Below are 19693 nucleotides of genomic sequence, written 5' to 3' on the forward strand. Positions count from 1 at the left end.
TCTTATAGGAGTTGGTGCCCCTGGAATGTCTTGATATGAGGTTATTTGATTATAACTTCAATTAAGTTCATAATAAAGACATTTGACCTTATACAAAAGGTTAAATGACAAATGACCTTGAAAAATGGCTACCGGAAGTGACCTTTAGAAAACCGGAAGTAGCTTTTTTTGCAATTTTTTCACATAAAAGTACTCAGAATCCATATATTTTGTCATATAGATACATGAACAGATTACTGAAGACTAAAAATGACTTCCAACAAACCGGAAGTGGCCAATTATCTCCCATTCTACATACAAAAGTATATAGAAACTATATATTTTTGGAATCAGTGTGAAAGCAGCTATCATATGAGACCGGATGTGACATTTATTTCACCGGAAATAGCATATAATCTCCCTTATATATCACTCAAAAAGATAATTAAACCATAATTTATCGCCTCAGTATGAAGAAACTACCTTCTTATCATAATTTCTTTGGTGTGGAAAGACTTTCAATTGTTCTCTGAACAATTGGTTTTTAATTATAATTGGTTTGGATTCAATTTATAGATTAAAACAGTATTTTATATTTAAAAGCGTAATAATGCAATCTATATTGAGCGGTTTAAATTGTGAAGATAATTTTTCATGAAGGGGTATTCGCTAAAATTAATAGTATTATAATACCTTAGTCCCCATAACTGATCAAAATTTAAACAAAAGCATCTATTTTCAATTTCCAATTTTTCAACAACAAAAAAAAAAAAAAATATTGTTGTTTTGCATATATATCCTGTAATGCGCCCAATTTAGCTAGGGAATAATAACATGATGAGGTAGAAATTGTCTGAAATGAATAATATGTAAGAAATGTCATGCAGTTTTAGTAAAACGTCGTTTTACAATACATTTAGACATATATCCTTTATACACTAAATTTGGGATAGATAAATAACAAATATGGAAGAACATTTGAAAATAAAAAACATGAAAGCAATGTGAATACCCCAAAATTTATAGAATTAGACAGTAACTGTACAGTTATTTTATAACAATAATAAACAGAACTGAATTAATAGAAAGTACATGTATAACATTATAAGTGTTTAGTCTTACCAAACAGTACTGATATGCAAGAGGGTAGAAATATACCAAAAAAAAAAAAAAAACGTAGGTAAATTCTTGGTAGTGTATGTTGTCTTACAATGACAACACATATCCTATAGATTCTGAATACACAATAATATTAATTGCAATAAAACTTCGTCGGCGGCAGAAGGCGTTGACATTTTTCTTTTACATTGTGCTAGATGAAAGTAGCTAAACAAAATCAGTCGTTTTACAATACCTGGACATTTCCTCATTGTATTGTTATCTATATCTCCAAAGATATTATATTGGAATTATGCATCAATCTTATTCTGGCTTAAATAAGATGGAACAAGGAATTGGACTATGTTCCCGTTTGAATGGTTTTACACCAGTTAATTTTTGGTGCTCTTTGTAGCTTGCTGTTTGGTACGTGCATACCAAAGCTTAGTGTTGAAGACTATGGAACGCCGTAGCTGCCTTATGTGTACTTGTTTTTAGATACGCTTATACTTTTCAATATATGCACATAGTTTTTCTATATATGCACATACTTTTTCTCTATATGCACATAGTTTACTTTATATGCACATAGTTTACTTTATATGCACATACTTTTTCTATATATGCACATAGTTTTTCTATATATGCACATAGTTTTACTATATATGCACATACTTTTTCTCTATAAGCACATACTTGTTCTCTATATGCACATAGTTTACTTTATATGCACATAGTTTTTCTCTATATGCACATCTGTTACTTATTCGTTTTTAATGCGCGGATTATACGGTTGCACTTTGAATTAAATCGTTTTTCAATTGTGTTCATGTCTCTGGTGGTAACAATGTGTTCTTACAGATGAAATGACCCTATAAGCGCGATTGCAACCGTTCCAGTGCTCGGTTAATACCCTGTTACTTATTCACTTATAATACGTTTGTTGTACGTTGCACCTTTAAAAAAAAAATTAAATTGTGCCCATGTCTCTTGGTGTAACAATGTGTTCTTAGAGATGAAATGACCCTATTAGCGCGCATATACCTATTCCAGCGCTCGGTAATTAACCTGTTACCTATTCGTTACCTATTCACTGATAATGCGTTTGTTGTAAGTTGCACCTTTTAAAAAAGGATTTTCAATTGTGTTCGTGTCTTTGATGGTAACAATGTGTTTTAAAAAATGAAATTACCCTATTAGCGCGCATGTATCCGTTCCAGCGCTCGGTTAATACCCTGTTACCTATTCACTTATAATACGTTTTTTGTACGTAGAACCTTTTAGAAAAGGATTTTCAGTTAAGTTCATATCTCTGGTGGTAATAATGTTTTCTAAGAGATGAAATGACCCTATTAGCGCGCATGCACCAGTTCCAGCGCTCTGTTAATACCATGTTACTTATTCACTTTTAATACGTTTGTTGTACGTTGCACCTTTTAGAAAAGGATTTTCAATTTTGTCCATGTCTCTTGTGGTAACAATGTGTTCTTAGAGATGAAATTACCCTATTAGCACGCATGTACCCGTTCCAGCGCTCGGTAAATAACCTGTTACCTGTTATATAAAATTAAAGTATTTACATGTTTCTGCTTTTGCACATATTTTCCTTGGAGAACCCTTACAAATATGGTTGAAAATCAAATATGATGAATAAAAGATAAAAATTTGCTCTTCTTAATGAACATTTATCATTGTCATAGAAAATTGTAGATTAAAGCAATGTCCCTATTTTTTGGTGGCAGCTTTGTGACAAGTACAGCTTTCTCTTAAATGTTAAATTTACTATAATAAATTCAAACTCTGAATGTTTACACTGCCATTACACATGGAATATTTAAACAAAATCATCCAAAACGTACAAACAAAAATAAGTCTGAACATACTACACTACACATAAAAAGTATTACAAACGTATTATAAGCGAATAAGTAACGAATAGGTAACAGGGTATTAACCGAGCGCTGGAACTGGTACATACGCAGTAATAGGGTTATTTCATCTCTAAGAACACATTGTTACCACCTGAGACAAGGACATAATTGAAAATCCTTTTCTAAAAGGTGCAATGTACAACAAACGTATTATAAGTGAATAGGTAACGAATAGGTAACAAATAGGTAACAGGGTATTAACCGAGAGCTGGAACGGGAACATACGCGCTAATAGGGTCATTCAATCTCTAAGATCATATTGTTACCACCAGAGACATGAACACAATTGAAAATCCTTTTCTAAAAGGTGCAACGTACAACAAACGTATTACAAGTGAATAGGTAACGAATAGATAACAGGGTGTCAACCGAGCGCTGGAACGGGTACATGCGCGCTAATAGGGTCATTTCATCTCTAAGAACACATTGTTACACCAAGAGACATGGGCACAATTGATTTTTTTTTTAAAAGGTGCAACGTACAACAAACGTATTATAAGTGAATAAGTAACAGGGTATTAACCGAGCACTGGAACGGTTGCAATCGCGCTTATAGGTTCATTTCATCTGTAAGAACACATTGTTACCACCAGAGACATGAACACAATTGAAAAACGATTTAATTCAAAGTGCAACCGTATACTCCGCGCATTAAAAACGAATAAGTAACAGATGTGCATATAGAGAAAAACTATGTGCATATAAAGTAAACTATGTGCATATAGAGAACAAGTATGTGCGTATAGAGAAAAAGTATGTGCATATATAGTAAAACTATGTGCATGTATAGAAAAACTATGTGCATATATAGAAAAACTATGTGCATATAAAGTAAACTATGTGCATATAAAGTAAACTATGTGCATATAGAGAAAAAGTATGTGCATATAGAGAAAAAGTATGTGCATATATAGAAAAACTATGTGCATATATTGAAAAGTATAAGCGTATCTAAAAACAAGTACACATAAGGCAGCTACGGCGTTCCATAGAAGACCGTATCTTGACCTATAATGGTTTACTTTTATAGATTGTGACTTGAATGGAGAGCTGTCTCATTGGCACTCATACCACATCTTCCTATATCTATGTACTTGACTTGTGTCTAATATAAGGTTACTCTTCTAACTACAAGAAAATTAATATTTAAAGGGAATAAACTGGTTTTAAATAGCTATTATTGATTTCTATATGCTGTTGGATCAGTTTAAAAATTACTTTCCATAAGAAGCGTCATATATAAGTTATTCTGCTCATATTTTGCAATATGTTTCAAAATATACATGGATGGATCCTGCCATTTTCAAAGGGGTTTCCCGACCCAGGATAGAAGGGGTTCCAACCATATGTCCCATTGAAATGCATTGATGGGGTCCAAACCACGGACCCGTCCCCACCCTGGATCCGCGAATTATATTTATATTTTCCTAACTGGACACATTTTGTCTGTTACAGGAGATAGAACATTGAAGATTCAAAGTTAAAAGTTGACAGATTAATGTATTGTCGCAGTGTGGAAAGTTAGAACGTGTGTACGCGAACTAATAACACTTTTTAATTGTATTGTATTTTTGAACTAATGAATTGAAGGTTACCTATGTTTTATTTTTGAGTGTGAATTCACATTACTGTAAGACGTTTCACGGTACTTATCTATCCCAAATTCATGTATTGGATTTGGATTTTGTCTAATGCTTAGTCCGTTTCTGTGTGTGTTACATCGTAATGTTGTGTCCGGCGTTGTTCTCCTCTTATATTTAATGCGTTTTCCTCAGTTTTAGTTTGTTACCCCGATTTTGTTTTTTGACCATGGATTTATGAGTTTTGAACAGCGATATACTACTGTTTGCTTTATTTATTAATCTTCAACGTTTATGACATTAGCCCGTATTATAATGTAAGATGCTGTCAGTACTAGTATATTGCATCCCATGTGCACATAGATAAGCATTGACAGCACTTTGTCGTATAAATGCTGATGCATGGTGTTGAAATTACTATTTTTCTAATTCCTTTTGTTGTGTGTTTTTTCAGGGGCGGGGGGGGGGGGGGGGGTCTTTACTTCTTTTCTTGTGGTAACGTTACCATGAAAGTTTTGAAATCTTATATCCATTTTTCGTTTCTTTCTCAGTGGATGTAATAACTTATGGCTGTTGTTATGTTTACGTTTGGTGTGTTTGAGGTTTTGATTTTGCCATTTTCAAGGTCATTACATATAGAGTTCGGTATTTTTATTATTTGACTTTGTAAAGAGCTTTTTAAAATGTGTAATAAGAGAGTCTGGATGGGGATCCTTCATTTTTGTTTGTTTTTTTAATTTTGTTAGCTCTTTTTTTTCTATTCTCCTTTATATTTTGGCATCCTCTATTCTTTATTTTTTGTTTGTCGGTTTTCTCTGTTTGTATTAATAATACTGTTTGTCACGTTTATTCTGCACTTATTGCCTATTATTTTCTTTATCTCAGCTCTATATAATAGCCTCGGTCACACCTTACCGGAAAGCACGAACGGACGCCTAACGGATGAAAATAAAAGTTGTCCGTTGACAAAATTGTTATCCGTTGGGAGTCCGTTGATGTACTGAACGAATAAAACGGACGTGTAACGGATGCATAACGGACACACACCGGATATGCAACGTACGAGAAACGGACACGTTCCGGACAGAACGGATGTCGAACGTACATCCAATGGACGAGTACCGCATTAAACGGACACCTAACGGAAGCGTACCGGATAAAACGGATGAACAAGATATACGGAAAAATCAAAGGCGACAATAATAATACATGTAAATCGCATATATATATTCAAAATGTTTCTGTGTAACTGGTTTTGGTTTATTCTTCAAAATTCCATCAAAAGGCAGTGTCTGGCCTGAATAAGAACTGCTTGATTGTGAAGACGTGCCTCATGATACTCTAAGATCGATTAGGAATAATAAGAATTCATGAACCTTAAGAAATCTGACATACCAATAATTGGCATTTCTGACGCGAAATTTCTCAATTTGCATTTATCCGTTTCAGATCCGTTCATCATCCGTTTTATCCGTTATACGTCCGGTAGAAGTCCGTTTCTCATCCGTTCAACATCCGTTTTATCCGTTAAACGTCGGGTAGAAGTCCGTTGGTGAATTTATCTTCCAGACCTCCAACGGATATATAACGGACACGTAACGGATACAAAACGGAAACGAAACGGACGAGTACCGTACAAAACGGACGCCTAACGGACGTTCAACGGACATTTTATCCGTTGGATGTCCGTTCAAAGTTTTGAACATGCTCAAAATTTCCCACTGGACAGAACGGACGCCGACGGATAAAACGTACGCTTAACGGACATGCAAAGGATATGGACGGACGTCTAACGGATAAGAACGGACGTCTAACGGACATGAACGGATTGAAAAAAGTCACCCGTTAGGCGTCCGTTCGAGCTATCCGGTAAGGTGTGACCGAGGCTTATTCTGTAAACTCCATCCATACCCTTCAATTTAAGCATTAACATGGAATTAACATTTTATCAACACTTAAAGCCCCAGTCACACTAGACCATGCGGCACGATCAAACCACGCTCACTGCGATCTAAAACAAATTCAGATCGTGGTGAGATCGCGGTATGAGCGGCATGAAAATATAACCTGTGGATATTTCCACGATCCTACTTCTTTGTACGTCCTCATTAAGCTTCTACAACGATTCTGCTACGATTATAACACGTTCTAACCACCGTTTATTCTGACACCTCATCATCATTATCATGATCTTACTACGCTCATCACGTTCTCACTACAACCATATCACGATTTATCCGATTGCAACACGATCTCCACACTACGATTCTACTGTGATTATAGCACGATCTTACCACGATCATAGGCTTAGATCATAACACGTGCATAGCGCGATCTTACTACGCTTTCAGCAATAACGTCAACTTCGTGTCCCATATAAATACTGTCTCATACATTGTACCTTCTATTTCTCTTTAATACGTAGATTTCTCGGAAAAACTACATCCATGCCACCAAAATTTACAAGAACTGGTGGGCATAGTGGTAGGGTAGAGGTAGAGGTAGTGGAGAGAGAACTCTGTAAAAAGTTCATAGAACATTTTTGGTGGCATTTTCAAAAAAAAATAAAGAAAGAAAGTTCCTTGATTATTAACTCGTTCATCAACTGATCATAATGAGCAAACTGGAGTCTCCTTTCGGCTGATAACCAAGGACAAACCCAACAGGACCTCGCCGTCTAACATTTCTCCTTCTTCTTCTTCTTTTTCGCTCTCTTAATAACAATATCATTTGTGTCTGTGTTAGTGACTGTAGAAGCATTGCTATACATGTTCATGGTCTTTCTATGGTTCAATTAAAATTGATGTTTCAAACAAAACCTGGAGAGCGGTTATATATTTTATGTAACAATGACAATGAGCATAACTAGAACTCGAAATGGTCGTAGTATGAACGTAGTCAGGTCGTAAGATGAGCGTGATGAGGAGTCCAATATATCAATGTGTGCCATCTGTGGCATATGTACTTGGGGTAGGACAATTTGCTTGCCCTCCCCTTAATTGTTTCCAAAATCTATAACTTTTTCGTTTCCCGTATTAATTTCATTTATTTTTTCTTGCGTTTTTCTGTTTTATAAAGTCACAGTACCCAATTTGCTACGAGTACCCAAATTGCACATTTTCAACAAAAATAGCTGCAAAATTCTTACAAGATTACTTTGAAATTAATTAAACAATTTGTATTTTTATGATTTGACATTATAGTAAGTAAGTAAAGTGAGTAAATTATTTATTATAGTGACGTGTGTAAATATGTACAGATTATATTTTGTTTTTGTGTTACATATTTGTTTTTCGTTCATTTTTTTATTTAAATAAGTCCGTTTGTTTTCTTGTTTGAATTGTTTTGCATTGTCATATCGGGGCCTTTTATAACTGACTATGCGGTATGGGCCTTGCTCATTGTTGAAGGCCGTATGGTGACCTATAGTTGTTAATGTCTGTGTCATTTTGGTCTCTTGTGGACAGTTGTCTCATTGGCAATCACACCACATCTTCCTTTTTATATATAAACATATAAGACCATATAATATACGATAAATCTTTTAATACACCCGGCACGGCACAATGGACCTATAAGTCACCTTACATGGTGAGCATGGACTAATGTCAAATTGATCTAAATATTTGAAGATAGAAAGCAAAACGTCTGTATATAAATACGATTTTTAATGATGTAAATTATAAAGCGTGGATGCAATTCGGGTACTCCTCGTTTCTGAATCATCGATCGCAGGGGCGAATCCAGCCATTTTAAAAAGGCGGGTTCCCAACCCAGGACAAAAAGGGGGGGTTCCAACTATATACCCTCATTCAAATGCATTGAGCGGCCAAAAAAGCCCCCCCCCCCTGGATCCGCCAATGGATCGTTCGTCCAAACCCATTTTATACTATTATTCATTATGGATTCAAAGTCAAATATGTGCATGTAACTATATATAGTAAGTAAGGATAAGACTACAAATAAATGCAATATGGAAACTTAAGTTTTGTCTGGATCATAAAAAAAACGTAGGTGAAAACACTGTCAAAATGTGTGTAGTTAAAATATACTAAAAATAAAAATGTACTAGTATTTGATATTCGCTATCATTTCCCGCAAGACTCGCTCTCTATATAATTTGGGAACCATATATTATAATATGTTCCTGATATAATATATCTGTGACCGACGCGGATAGTTAACTTGGAATTTATACTTGATCATCAGTCGGAAACCCGGTTGAAATAGAACCAAAGAATCGAAGCTCTTTGTTAGAGAAGGCGATAAATGCTTACTGTAATGTTTACTATAATGACAAAAATTTTAAAAGTTAATAGAAACAAACAAAATTACAATTTTCTTCTCAATTACGAAGTGTTTTATTTTAAAAACACCATTTGCATAAATTTTCAATTTATTTAGTACATAGTTAAGCACAACAATTAGATATCAAGTCGACGACAAGGGTATCTTTCAAGTTGGATGTAGAAAATGCATAACCTCCGATTTTTTTAAAAAAATTACCACGGACGGAAAACATATCAATCCATTAGTTCAGTAATAATCGTATCTGCCCTTCCATTATGTGACTCAAGAAAAAATTTCAAAAAATGGGTAATAATTGTATCGAAAAGAGACAATCGAGTGCACTTTTTTTATGTTAGGGCGTGTTTGAGTTGAATATTTTGTCTTGATATCGTACAAAGCAAGAATAATTCATACATCGTCTCGCTTCATATTCTATCATTTTTATATATCAAAGCTACAGGTTGACTTTATAACATAAAAAAATCACAGTACTAAAAGATGAAATATATGGGTCAAGTGAAATACCTATCTAATGAATCACAAAAACAGAGTAGGTGTGTTCGAATAGCTATTTTTTTACTGAAAGTACTTGACAGTCTTTCAAGTTGGATGATGAAAATGCATATCTTCGAAAAATTATAATTTTGTGTGTGTGAAAACTAGGGTTTATAGTCTTCAACCACTAAAAAAAAACTAGTCTGCCCTTCCACGAAATATTTTATTAGAATTTTTTTAAATGTTTATGAATTTTCGAAAATTCCACCTGACAACCGGTCAGACAATAGTTTTAAGTTGAATCAATGCAGACAAGATCATTACCTGATGCTCATTAGCTAGTTGATACATTTGTCTTTTAAAATACAACTGACATAACCTTAAGGATTGTAATGGTGCAATGTGGATAAATTTATCGGTTTCCGAGAGCAAAATTGGCAGCGTCATCCCTACAATCATTATGGCTTCCATTTCTACGATTGTGAAAATGAACTGGCGTAATGGGGAGATAATTTTGACGATGTAGGATCCTGACTGATTATGTTAATAGCCAATACAAGTTATATGTAGTATATGTATGTTCTCATAATACAAAATACCGTCGCGAAAATAAACGAAATTGATGACATTTTAAAATAGCCTGACTGCCGAAACCGGCGAAAATTTAAAAGATTTTGGATAAAAAGAAGATGGCAAAAAAAAAAATGGTCTGGTCCCCAAGTACCTAAACCACAAAATGGAACCTATTAATATATTTGACATTCTAAAAAGTTACCATATATATACCGTATACTATGGGTATACCTTCAAATACTGAGGGAAAAAGAACCCCCCTTTTTTTTTTACCTGTGGCTGACAAGTCTCTGCCTAATCATTCGATAACCGAAAATAAGTTAAAATTTAGATAAAAAAATATAATTAAATGTGAGGAGCCAATGCCACAAGTACTTGTGCCAAGAATTCAGCTCCCGAATCTTGGACAAATTTTTGACACTGATTTTTGATCATTTTTAGACAGCTTTCTAGCTGAGCCTGTGAGCATTTTTATACAAATAAAGTAGATACAATAGATTATTTAGTTTTGCTTTACTTCTAGCGTACGATTGATTACTTGTCAGTGTGCGTTTACGCCTGTCGAGGTTGGACAATATTTGCTACTGTATATTAGTAACGCGCACTTTGTAATGATGTACGATAACGGAAGTTTAGACTCGTCATTCAAACGTACGCATGCGTCATGAAGAATGAATTAACAAATGACAGAAAACAGCTAGGATGAGCTCAAAAATTCCCCGAAAAGGTACTATATTTAGGTTTATTGTCACTTAAAACTAAATTGACAAACATTCAATGGGCTTTTTGACTTACTGGTTTATATTTTCATTGCAGCTTTAGTGCTTCAAGCGAAAAAGAAGCGGTCAAAAGCGAAGTCTCGGTTCAAAACTGACGAGAAGAAAAGATCGTGAGTACATCGAGTTTATCTAATTTCTTCCTTTAAGGAAATTGTTTATCTCTTTTGCCTATATTTAACCATAGACATACATGCTTTACCAAATAAGTTACATTATTATTATAGCCGTAGCATCTGTACACGCCATGGATACCTGCCAAAGGCCTCCTTGGTGATTCATGCAATTTATTATGAACATTTGTTATGTTGATCAAATTGAAACGAAGACTCTATTAATGATTATACACAATGAGTTGTAATTATCGTCTTTTTTCTGTAAAACCCTGCTTCCGAAATTGGTATTATTGGGATGCAGAAGCAGTCACTCAACCATGGAATTGTCAATGTTTTGACAAACCACGTGTTTACAAAGCAACATGTGAAAACATGAGATTATTGTGTGATAAATAAAACAATTAACAATAAAATGTGTGCACAGTTGGAGTGAAACATAGCATTAAAATTAAATACACATTAGGAATTTGATATTGAATATTTTTTCATTTTTGTGAGTTTCATGATCAAGTGTGATCAATAACCAATGATTTACAACATGTAAAAAGTGGGTCAATACTACATTAGTTAAATAAAGTAATGTACATTCACCGACAAAGAAGACCTTTGTATATTTTAAGCATTACAGAATGTCATGTTTATTTTTTATGCCCCATTTATGGGCATTATTGTTTTCTGGTCTTTGTATCGGTTCGTCCGTTTGTTCCTTCGTCTGTCTGTCCCACTTCAGGCCAAAGTTTTTGGTCAAGATATTTTTTGATGAAGTTGACGTCCAATCAACTTGAAACTTAGTATACATGTTCCTTATGATATGATCTTTCTAATTTTAATGCCAAACTAGAGTTCTGACCCCTAATTTCACGGTCCACTGAGCATAGGAAATGAAAGTGACTGTGTGATTGGGGCATCCGTGAACAGTGGACATATTCTTGTTCCGCACTGAATTTGTACTATGTGGTGGTATAAGTTTTGGTCATTGCTGGTTACTTTGTCATTTGGTCTCTGATGGAGAGTTTTTTCATTGACATGGCAATCATAAGACATAACACACGTATTTAAAAAAGGTTTAAGTGTCAAAAATTCTCAGATCAAGAGATACAAATTACCAAATAGGGATAAGGTCTAAAGCATCAGTGATGTAACTGATATGCTTTAAGTTATGGTACTAATTTGTCAACTTTACAGGAACAAATATTTAAAACTACCCTTGAAATGTTTCCTATAACCAGATACATGTACCAAGAAAAATCTGAGCAAATCCACAGACAACTAATTTTTTTTTTCTCCCCTCCAACGAAAAAGGAATTACATCATTTGTACATAAACAATTAAGCAGTGGTGACACTTTTTTATACAATATAAAGCTTTATATTTTCATAAGGTAGAAGATCTGGATGCTTCATAGATATATAGGAAGATGTGGTATGAGTGCCAATGAGACAACTCTTTATCCAAGTCACAATCTGTAAAAGTAAACCAATATAGGTCAAAGTGCGGTTTCAACACAAATCCATGGCTCACACCGAACAGCAAGCTATAAAGGGCCCCAAAAATGTGTAAAACTATTCAAACGGGAAAACCAACTATCTAATCTATAATCTATATAAAAAAGAAGAAACACTTATGAATTGACCTATATACCATATCAACAAACAACAACTACTGAACATCAGGTGCAAACAAATGCATACTTTGTATCAACCATATTTTACGAATTTGCCATTGTTCAGATGGCCATTTTCCTTGACCTCATTCTAATGGTTCTGTGACTTCATGAAAGAAAATAAGTCTTTTAGTCAGGTGAAATACTCACAATGAGTAATAACATTACATTTGGTATATGGATTGCAATGTCCACATTGTACATTTCTTACAGATAGGATTCACATTACCTTACCTTATTTATGGGTGAATGATCAAAGTTAAAGTAACATGGCCAAGTCCGTGTCTCAGATATTACATGTATAAGAATTAGATCAGTTAGTTTTTGAAATAATTTTTTCCCCTGGTGGTCCTCACCTAAAGTTATTTCTTTTGCAAAATACTTAAATTGTGTCAGTCCTTTTATAATTTTGGTGGTCAAAATCTTAGGACATTCTTGTAAAAACTGACTTAGTGTGGAGTGATAACTAGTTGTGAATGTCATATACATAGCATTATGTAACCTTGTAAACACCATCAAGCTTACAATATTTCGTTTTTTTATGCCCAATTTATGGGCATTATGTTTTCTGGTCGTTCGTCTGTCCCGCTTCAGGTTTAAGTTTTTTGTTGATGTAGTTTTTGATGAAGTTGAAGTCCGATCAATTTGAAACTTTTTAAACATGTTCCTTATAATACATGTATGATCTTTCTAATTTAAATGCCAAATTTGGGATTTTATACATAAAAAATGATAGTACACATGGGGCATCTGTGTACTTCATGTACTTTAGACACATTCTTGTTATATTCTTTGAAAAAACCTTTAAGAGCCCACATGTTCATGTATATACATTGTAGTAATTGTTTTGTCAGTCCCCGTGGCAGAAATAAATTCGTTTCTGATGATAACAGTCTGTGCCAAATTGTTATAGGGTTGTCTGACTGAAAAAGATACTTGTCCTTTTCTACTTTATATTAACTAAAATAATATTACTATGAATTTCTGTCTGACCGTAAGATTTTTTTATCAGACAGTGTTTGGGAAAAGCTCCCCAGATAACTTGAGTATCCCTTCAGTAAATGGATTGAAACTGATATGAACTGACTGAGAAAGAAGCCTATTGATTTGGGATCATTAGGTCAATATAAAAAAGAAGATGTGGTATGATTGCCAATGAGACAACTATCCACAAAAGATCAAAATGACACAGACATTAACAACTATAGGTCACCGTACAGCCTTCAACAATGAGCAAAGCCCTTACCGCATAGTCAGCTATATAAGGCCCCGATAAGATAATGTAAACAATTCAAAGGTCACTAATAAAATAGGGGGTAAAAATTATTTTTGGATGTTGATTTGTTTCCCTTGCTTGATTGGAATTAAACTTGTACAGATGGAAAATATAGAAAATGTGATTTAAGCCTTGATTTTTTTTTGGTGAACAGGTATAAGTTGAGATAACTGTTACTTAAATAAAAAAAACAAATAATGAAAACTTGGTTTCGGAATGGATACTTTAGTTTCTTGGTTTGTTTACAATGAAATTTGTTAGGATGAAAGAAATAATCCTATTGACTTTCAGGTCAAGCATAAAGGTAGCAGCTGCTTAAAATAAAGAAAAAATAATTGTGATGTTGCCAACTTGGTTTTTCCTAACAAGCGAAATTATTAACTTGCAGTCTGCACCAAAATCTGTTCCAACTATCATGACTACTAGTCTGAACAAAGTTCTGCAAAAATTTATAAGTCTGGGGCATTGGACTAGTGGCCAACAGTGCAGACTGATTCAGACCTAACAGACAGGAAGAACTTTTATTTTATCTTTTAGTGAAGATCAGTTTTGCTCTACAAAGAATGTTGTTAACCTGACAATACATTTTATAAGCTATGTAAAACTTTAGGAATGATAATTATGCATCGTTGACATTTTAAGAAAGGATTTATAACAAGAATAGAATATATAAAATATTGCCGGTATAATGGAACACAACATAAACAACTACCAACATTCACACTCCTCAAAAATAACACAACAAATGACATATATGAAATTTATTTGCTTTCTATTTACAATTCTTAATGAATTTTGTTTACAATGATTGGAATAAAATATGTTGGGTACAATTTTCTGTAAAAAAAAATGTGCATTTATAATAAATTGGAATACCTGATAGGAAATAAATATTGAGAATTGATGAAATTCTCAAATAAGGACGCTGCAGTTTTGTTCCTAAATCAGTCTGTAATTGTTTCCCATTCATTCACTATATCACTTGATGTTTTTGGCTATCCAATACATGTCATATGAAACATTACTGCTTTTGGTTTTAGTCATATATTTTTTGAGTTATTTCCCTTTGCCTGTTCTAGATCTTTGTAAGATATGTATTTTGAATAGTTTGAAGTGTATGTATCATAATTCTGCTGTTGTAAATTGTTCCTTATACATTTGTATGATGACATCTTGGTTAATGGGTGATTGTGAAACATCCATTCTTTTGTTTTAAATCAATTGGTATACTGGCTTCACTAGAATCATTTTATTTTCAAAATATCAGTGATTTTTAAAAGTCAGATTGAGGGAGAAAATGAAAAGTAGATTGCAAGAATATATATAAAGATTGCATAAAGGAAGTTTTGTTGACATGATACATGTACATATAAAATAGGAAATTATACCAATCAAATGTTCTGATTTGACTATTCTGAAAGCAAGAAATGGAAATGACCATTTAGATTATGCTTGGTTTGTCTCCCTTTGTATAATGTAAAGTTCTATAAATATTTATATAACATAGTCATAGCAAGAAGAGATAAATGTTATTGTCAGCCTAACTTTTGACATAACATATTTAAAAATAATCAATACTATAAATAAATATTGACCTACATCATTTTAGCTGAAGTCACATGACTAAAACTTGAGGTGTATTAAAACTTGAAGAATATAAATGACTGACTCAGGCTCAATTTAAGCACCTTTACTCAAATATTCATTGTTTAATTAGGGCCACCCTGAATATGCATTAATCATTTGCCTTTAAACATAAAACAAACAACAATCATTAAAATTACACAGTTTCAGATAAAGCATTGTCATGATTGTGGTCTACATTTGTATGTCAACAAATATTTCTTAAAATTTGAGAAAGTTTTGCAATTGTCTGCTTTTGATATGGTCCACAGATCCAGGTGAGACATGCATGTAACAACAAGTAACACTAGTACACTACTGTAGTTGAATTTCACTGAATTGTAGAGGTTATGTTGATTTGGAAATGGTACTCAAATCTTTATTGGGATTTATTTTACTCCTCAAATGCATTTTTGATAATATTCATACAGTCATACATGTACAATCAAGAAAAACAAATATATATATATAAGCGTCAAACCATTGCCCAACTACAGATACAGATAAGTGCTTCCAAAAATATTGAACACTGTCACATTTTGTATGTGCCTGTTCCAAATCTGGAGCCAGTGTACATGTAGTTCATTGTCATTGGTCATTATGTTCATGTTTGTCATATTTGTATTCATGAATTGTATTGTTAGAAATTTGACTGTTAGTTAAGTTTTCACATTTGAATTATTTCACCTTTAATTTCATGTCATAGCCATCAGCTGATGAAATGGTACATATTTCTCTCATTGTTGAAGGTGTCACGGTGACATAAATTGCTTATATATCCATGTCATTTGAACTTGATAGTTGTCTCTGGTAACCTTACCACATCTCCTTATTAGTTTAAATTAAAAAAAAAAAGTGAAACTGAAGGACAATGCAATTTGAAAGTCTAACTCTTTGAGTCACTCTTTAAACAGGACTTTTTGCAGTTTTATATAGAAGATTGATTTTTCCAGTGTTTTACTGTGTTATGTTTTTTTCCTCTTGTTTATAACATATATGACATATATCATGCATATATGCATGTACTACATTTGTACTATTTCTATTGTTTTATCATTAAGTTTCACATTTAATAACATTTTTTTTTACGACCCTTCTATCAATATTACAATATGTCATGTCAGAATCACACTGGCATCGGATCCAAGAAAGTATTGTTCTATAACATGTATAAGGTTAATGGATATAGAACATTTGACTTCTGGTTAATGGCTTACTGGAATGTTTTCATCAATTGATTTGTTGTGGTTCTGATGGAGATTGATTTTATGCCCAATTACTGGTTAAAATGGGACTCTTACAAATGTACACAAGTGATAATTTACTTGGTTGGTTCATGGAATAATTATTACTCGATATTACTTCCATGATTAGTTCTGGAATAATTCCAGTTACAATCTTAAATACAGTTTATTTTCTTAAATTCAGTACAGTAGCTGTTAGTGGACAAGTTTGCAATTTGAATCTCAAGTTAATGACAAGATACATGTATATAAATTTACTTTTAAATGAATTGAAAATGATTTTCATGGCATTGTCATAGTAAGTTTTGGGATAATTTTTGTAACCCTGTGACTGCCTATATATGCCTCAACATTTGTATGCATATCTGCTATAAGGCAGCATGGTTTGAGTGCTCCACCTAAATAGTTTTCAGTTGTAATGTACATATGATGCTAAAAAAATATAAAAATTTCATATTCAGCCTTGGGAAATCTTTCAACATACTTCTATATAAGATCAATCAATTTATAGCATATATTGCAGAACTTTAAAAGAAATCAATGTGGCTAACAGTCAAATATGTATCAACTAATGTCTGTTGTGTATATAGATGGTCTGTACCAACAAAACTGATGAAAGTCTTAAATTGCAATATTCAATTTGACTGTCAGCATCATCACAGAAATTATTGTATATTAGTATATTTCCGTCCTTTTGAATTTCATGTATATGTATATAATCTGTGTCTTTGAAGTTTTTGATTATTGATGATGGTATCTGATTTAGTTAATTAGCACACAAGTTGCTTTGGTGTAAGATCAATAGTCAGCGAAACAATGTTATTGAACGAGAAAATATACATCTTTTCTGGAAGACTTGTCTTCTTAACTCGGAAAATCACAATCGGAAGTTCCAAACAAATTTGATTGTCTGTGATGGAAAGAACAGGTAGATTAAAATGAGGTAAGAAAGATCGAACAAATACATTTTTTATTGACTAATAAACATTAGGTTTGTTTGCATAGCCCTTAAATATATTGAACATAGATTTTTCAGCCTTTTTATTACTATTTAAATTTAAAGGCATAATGTTGTAGTATAAATATATATACATGTAGATGCCCATCTGTGTTGTTTATGGAATCAAATTAAATATTATAATTGATATGTGGACAACAGAGAAAGAGGGGGATAGAGACAGAGAGAGTAAATTAGACAAAGAGACAAGTCACATTCCTTGTATTGAAAGTTTAGTATACACTGTATGAATCCTGATTACAAAAGTGCAATTAATTGCAATGCATTTTCCATAGGGTTTCGAATTTTATTTTTTCGAAGAATAAACAAACTATGATAAATTTGGTAGCAATTCCAGTTACTTAAAATGTCAGTGTTTTGTTACATGAGAAAAAAGTATATGTTCTTTCGGCATAAGTTGACCTAAAATGTAGTTAGTAGTAAGGCAATTTCCAATAAATTAGTAATATCTGCACTAAATAAGAAAGAAAATTTGAAGGACTCAGATTTGATTTTCTGGAATTATTTAATCTTTCAATTTGAATAAGTCCAACACCTAAGGTATTTATAATCAATCAGGAGTCCCACACTATTTTATTCAGATAACCATTATAAAGGTTGAAGTTAAAATGTAAAAAAATTAATGTGAACAAGCATGAATTTTAAATTGTTTTACCTGATGCGACCTTTGAACTTCGTGTAAAAACATATGAGAAATACAGATTTTTTTTTGGCAAATCTTGCATTTGCCGTATAGAAAAATGGTAACAAATAGAAAGAAAAAAGGAACCTTAGTTACTTATTTTAAGCAAACATTGGTCACAATTTTGAGCTGTATCTCATACTGGGTCACTAAAATGTAACACATTTGTTGGCATGCATTTTTATGCCCAGACACCTTCGATAGTTTTCTGGTCTTTTTCAGTTTGTTTGTCCCAAATTTGTGTTGTGACCCCCTATTTCAGGGTCCACTGAACATACAAATTAATAGTGGGGTGGGGCATCCAAGCCCATTTACTATGGACACATTCTTGTTTTATGTCTTTAAATTATCATGGACTTTTGGAAAATTAAACCAAAGCTTTTATGCCATTTTGATAAGTATGTTCTATGTAAGTTTGTTGTGCTGGGAAAACTATAAAGATGTTAGTCAGTGTTAGTGGCTGTCTGCACTCTGCAGTGAAAATTTAAAAAAAGAAGTATATAATTATATTCATTAAATATGTATCAGGTGCTGATTTTTGATAATCAGTATCTTTCTGGATGTAACGATCTATTTATAGCAAACTTTGTGTGATTATTTGTAAAAGCACTGATCAGTTTTATAACTTTCAATCATCATAAAGGAGCAAGGATCAGCACTATATCAGAAATAATGTCTTCCTGCTTCAAACAAACAACTTCTTATTTAGTTTGGATCAACTGTTATTTAGTAAATGTAATTATTTTGAGTTTTTTTCTCTCATTTTTTTTCGATTGAGGCAAATATTCTTTAATCATGTTCCTTAGTAAACAAACAACTTTTTCATTAAATTTTGCAATAAAAAACTTGAGATGTGTAGTTAAATGAATTTGGCCTCAGGTTGTGTGTTATAATCTCACATTCTTTTAATAACTGGATCAGATCCAATCAGTATGGAAAGAGAATTTATCTGTTATCAAGTAATTTTGATGCCCTTGTCATAGCAGGAGTTCTGCCCCTTTACAAATGGATAAAATTCTGAAGTTTGTGTGTTTCTGTTCTCTAACTTCAGTTCCCCCCCAAGGGTGACTGGGGAATAGAAATATGGTCCAACCGGTAGTAAAACGCTTGCTGAAGTGGAAGTCCGTTTGGCTGTGCGGGATGTATCAAGTTCGCAGTCACGTCCGGTCAGAATGGGGACGTTAAATGCGATGCCTCGTGTAAAGAGAGTGCCACATTCTTTGCACGTTAAGAACCCTTGCAACAACTCTTTGAGGGGTCCGTAGGTGGCCTGTTGCAAGGCAAAATTTCTGTCCCTATCCAATATACCCTCATTTTCCAGTGGCAGTCCAAATTTCCAAGATCATCAT

The 19693-nt window shown here is 33.2% G+C and overlaps 1 protein-coding gene across 2 annotated transcripts in view; it reads left to right on the forward strand.

Annotated features, from left to right (window-relative positions):
• Positions 1-10571: 10571 nt before the first annotated feature.
• LOC143074563 (SRSF protein kinase 1-like) overlaps positions 10572-19693 on the forward strand; it is a 41250-nt gene continuing 32128 nt past the window's right edge. Inside the window, exons 1-2 of one of the 2 annotated variants that reach the window (XM_076249974.1) lie at positions 10572-10673; positions 10763-10835. In XM_076249974.1, coding sequence (XP_076106089.1) covers positions 10649-10673; positions 10763-10835 — 98 coding nt within the window. In that variant the 5' untranslated portion in view covers positions 10572-10648. Of the gene's footprint in view, positions 10674-10762; positions 10836-17567; positions 17588-19693 lie in introns of those variants that run through there. The other variant, XM_076249984.1, reaches the window with a different exon arrangement.

The sequence above is a fragment of the Mytilus galloprovincialis genome, chromosome 1 (assembly GCF_965363235.1).
Source record: "Mytilus galloprovincialis chromosome 1, xbMytGall1.hap1.1, whole genome shotgun sequence".
Lineage (NCBI taxonomy): Eukaryota > Metazoa > Mollusca > Bivalvia > Mytilida > Mytilidae > Mytilus > Mytilus galloprovincialis.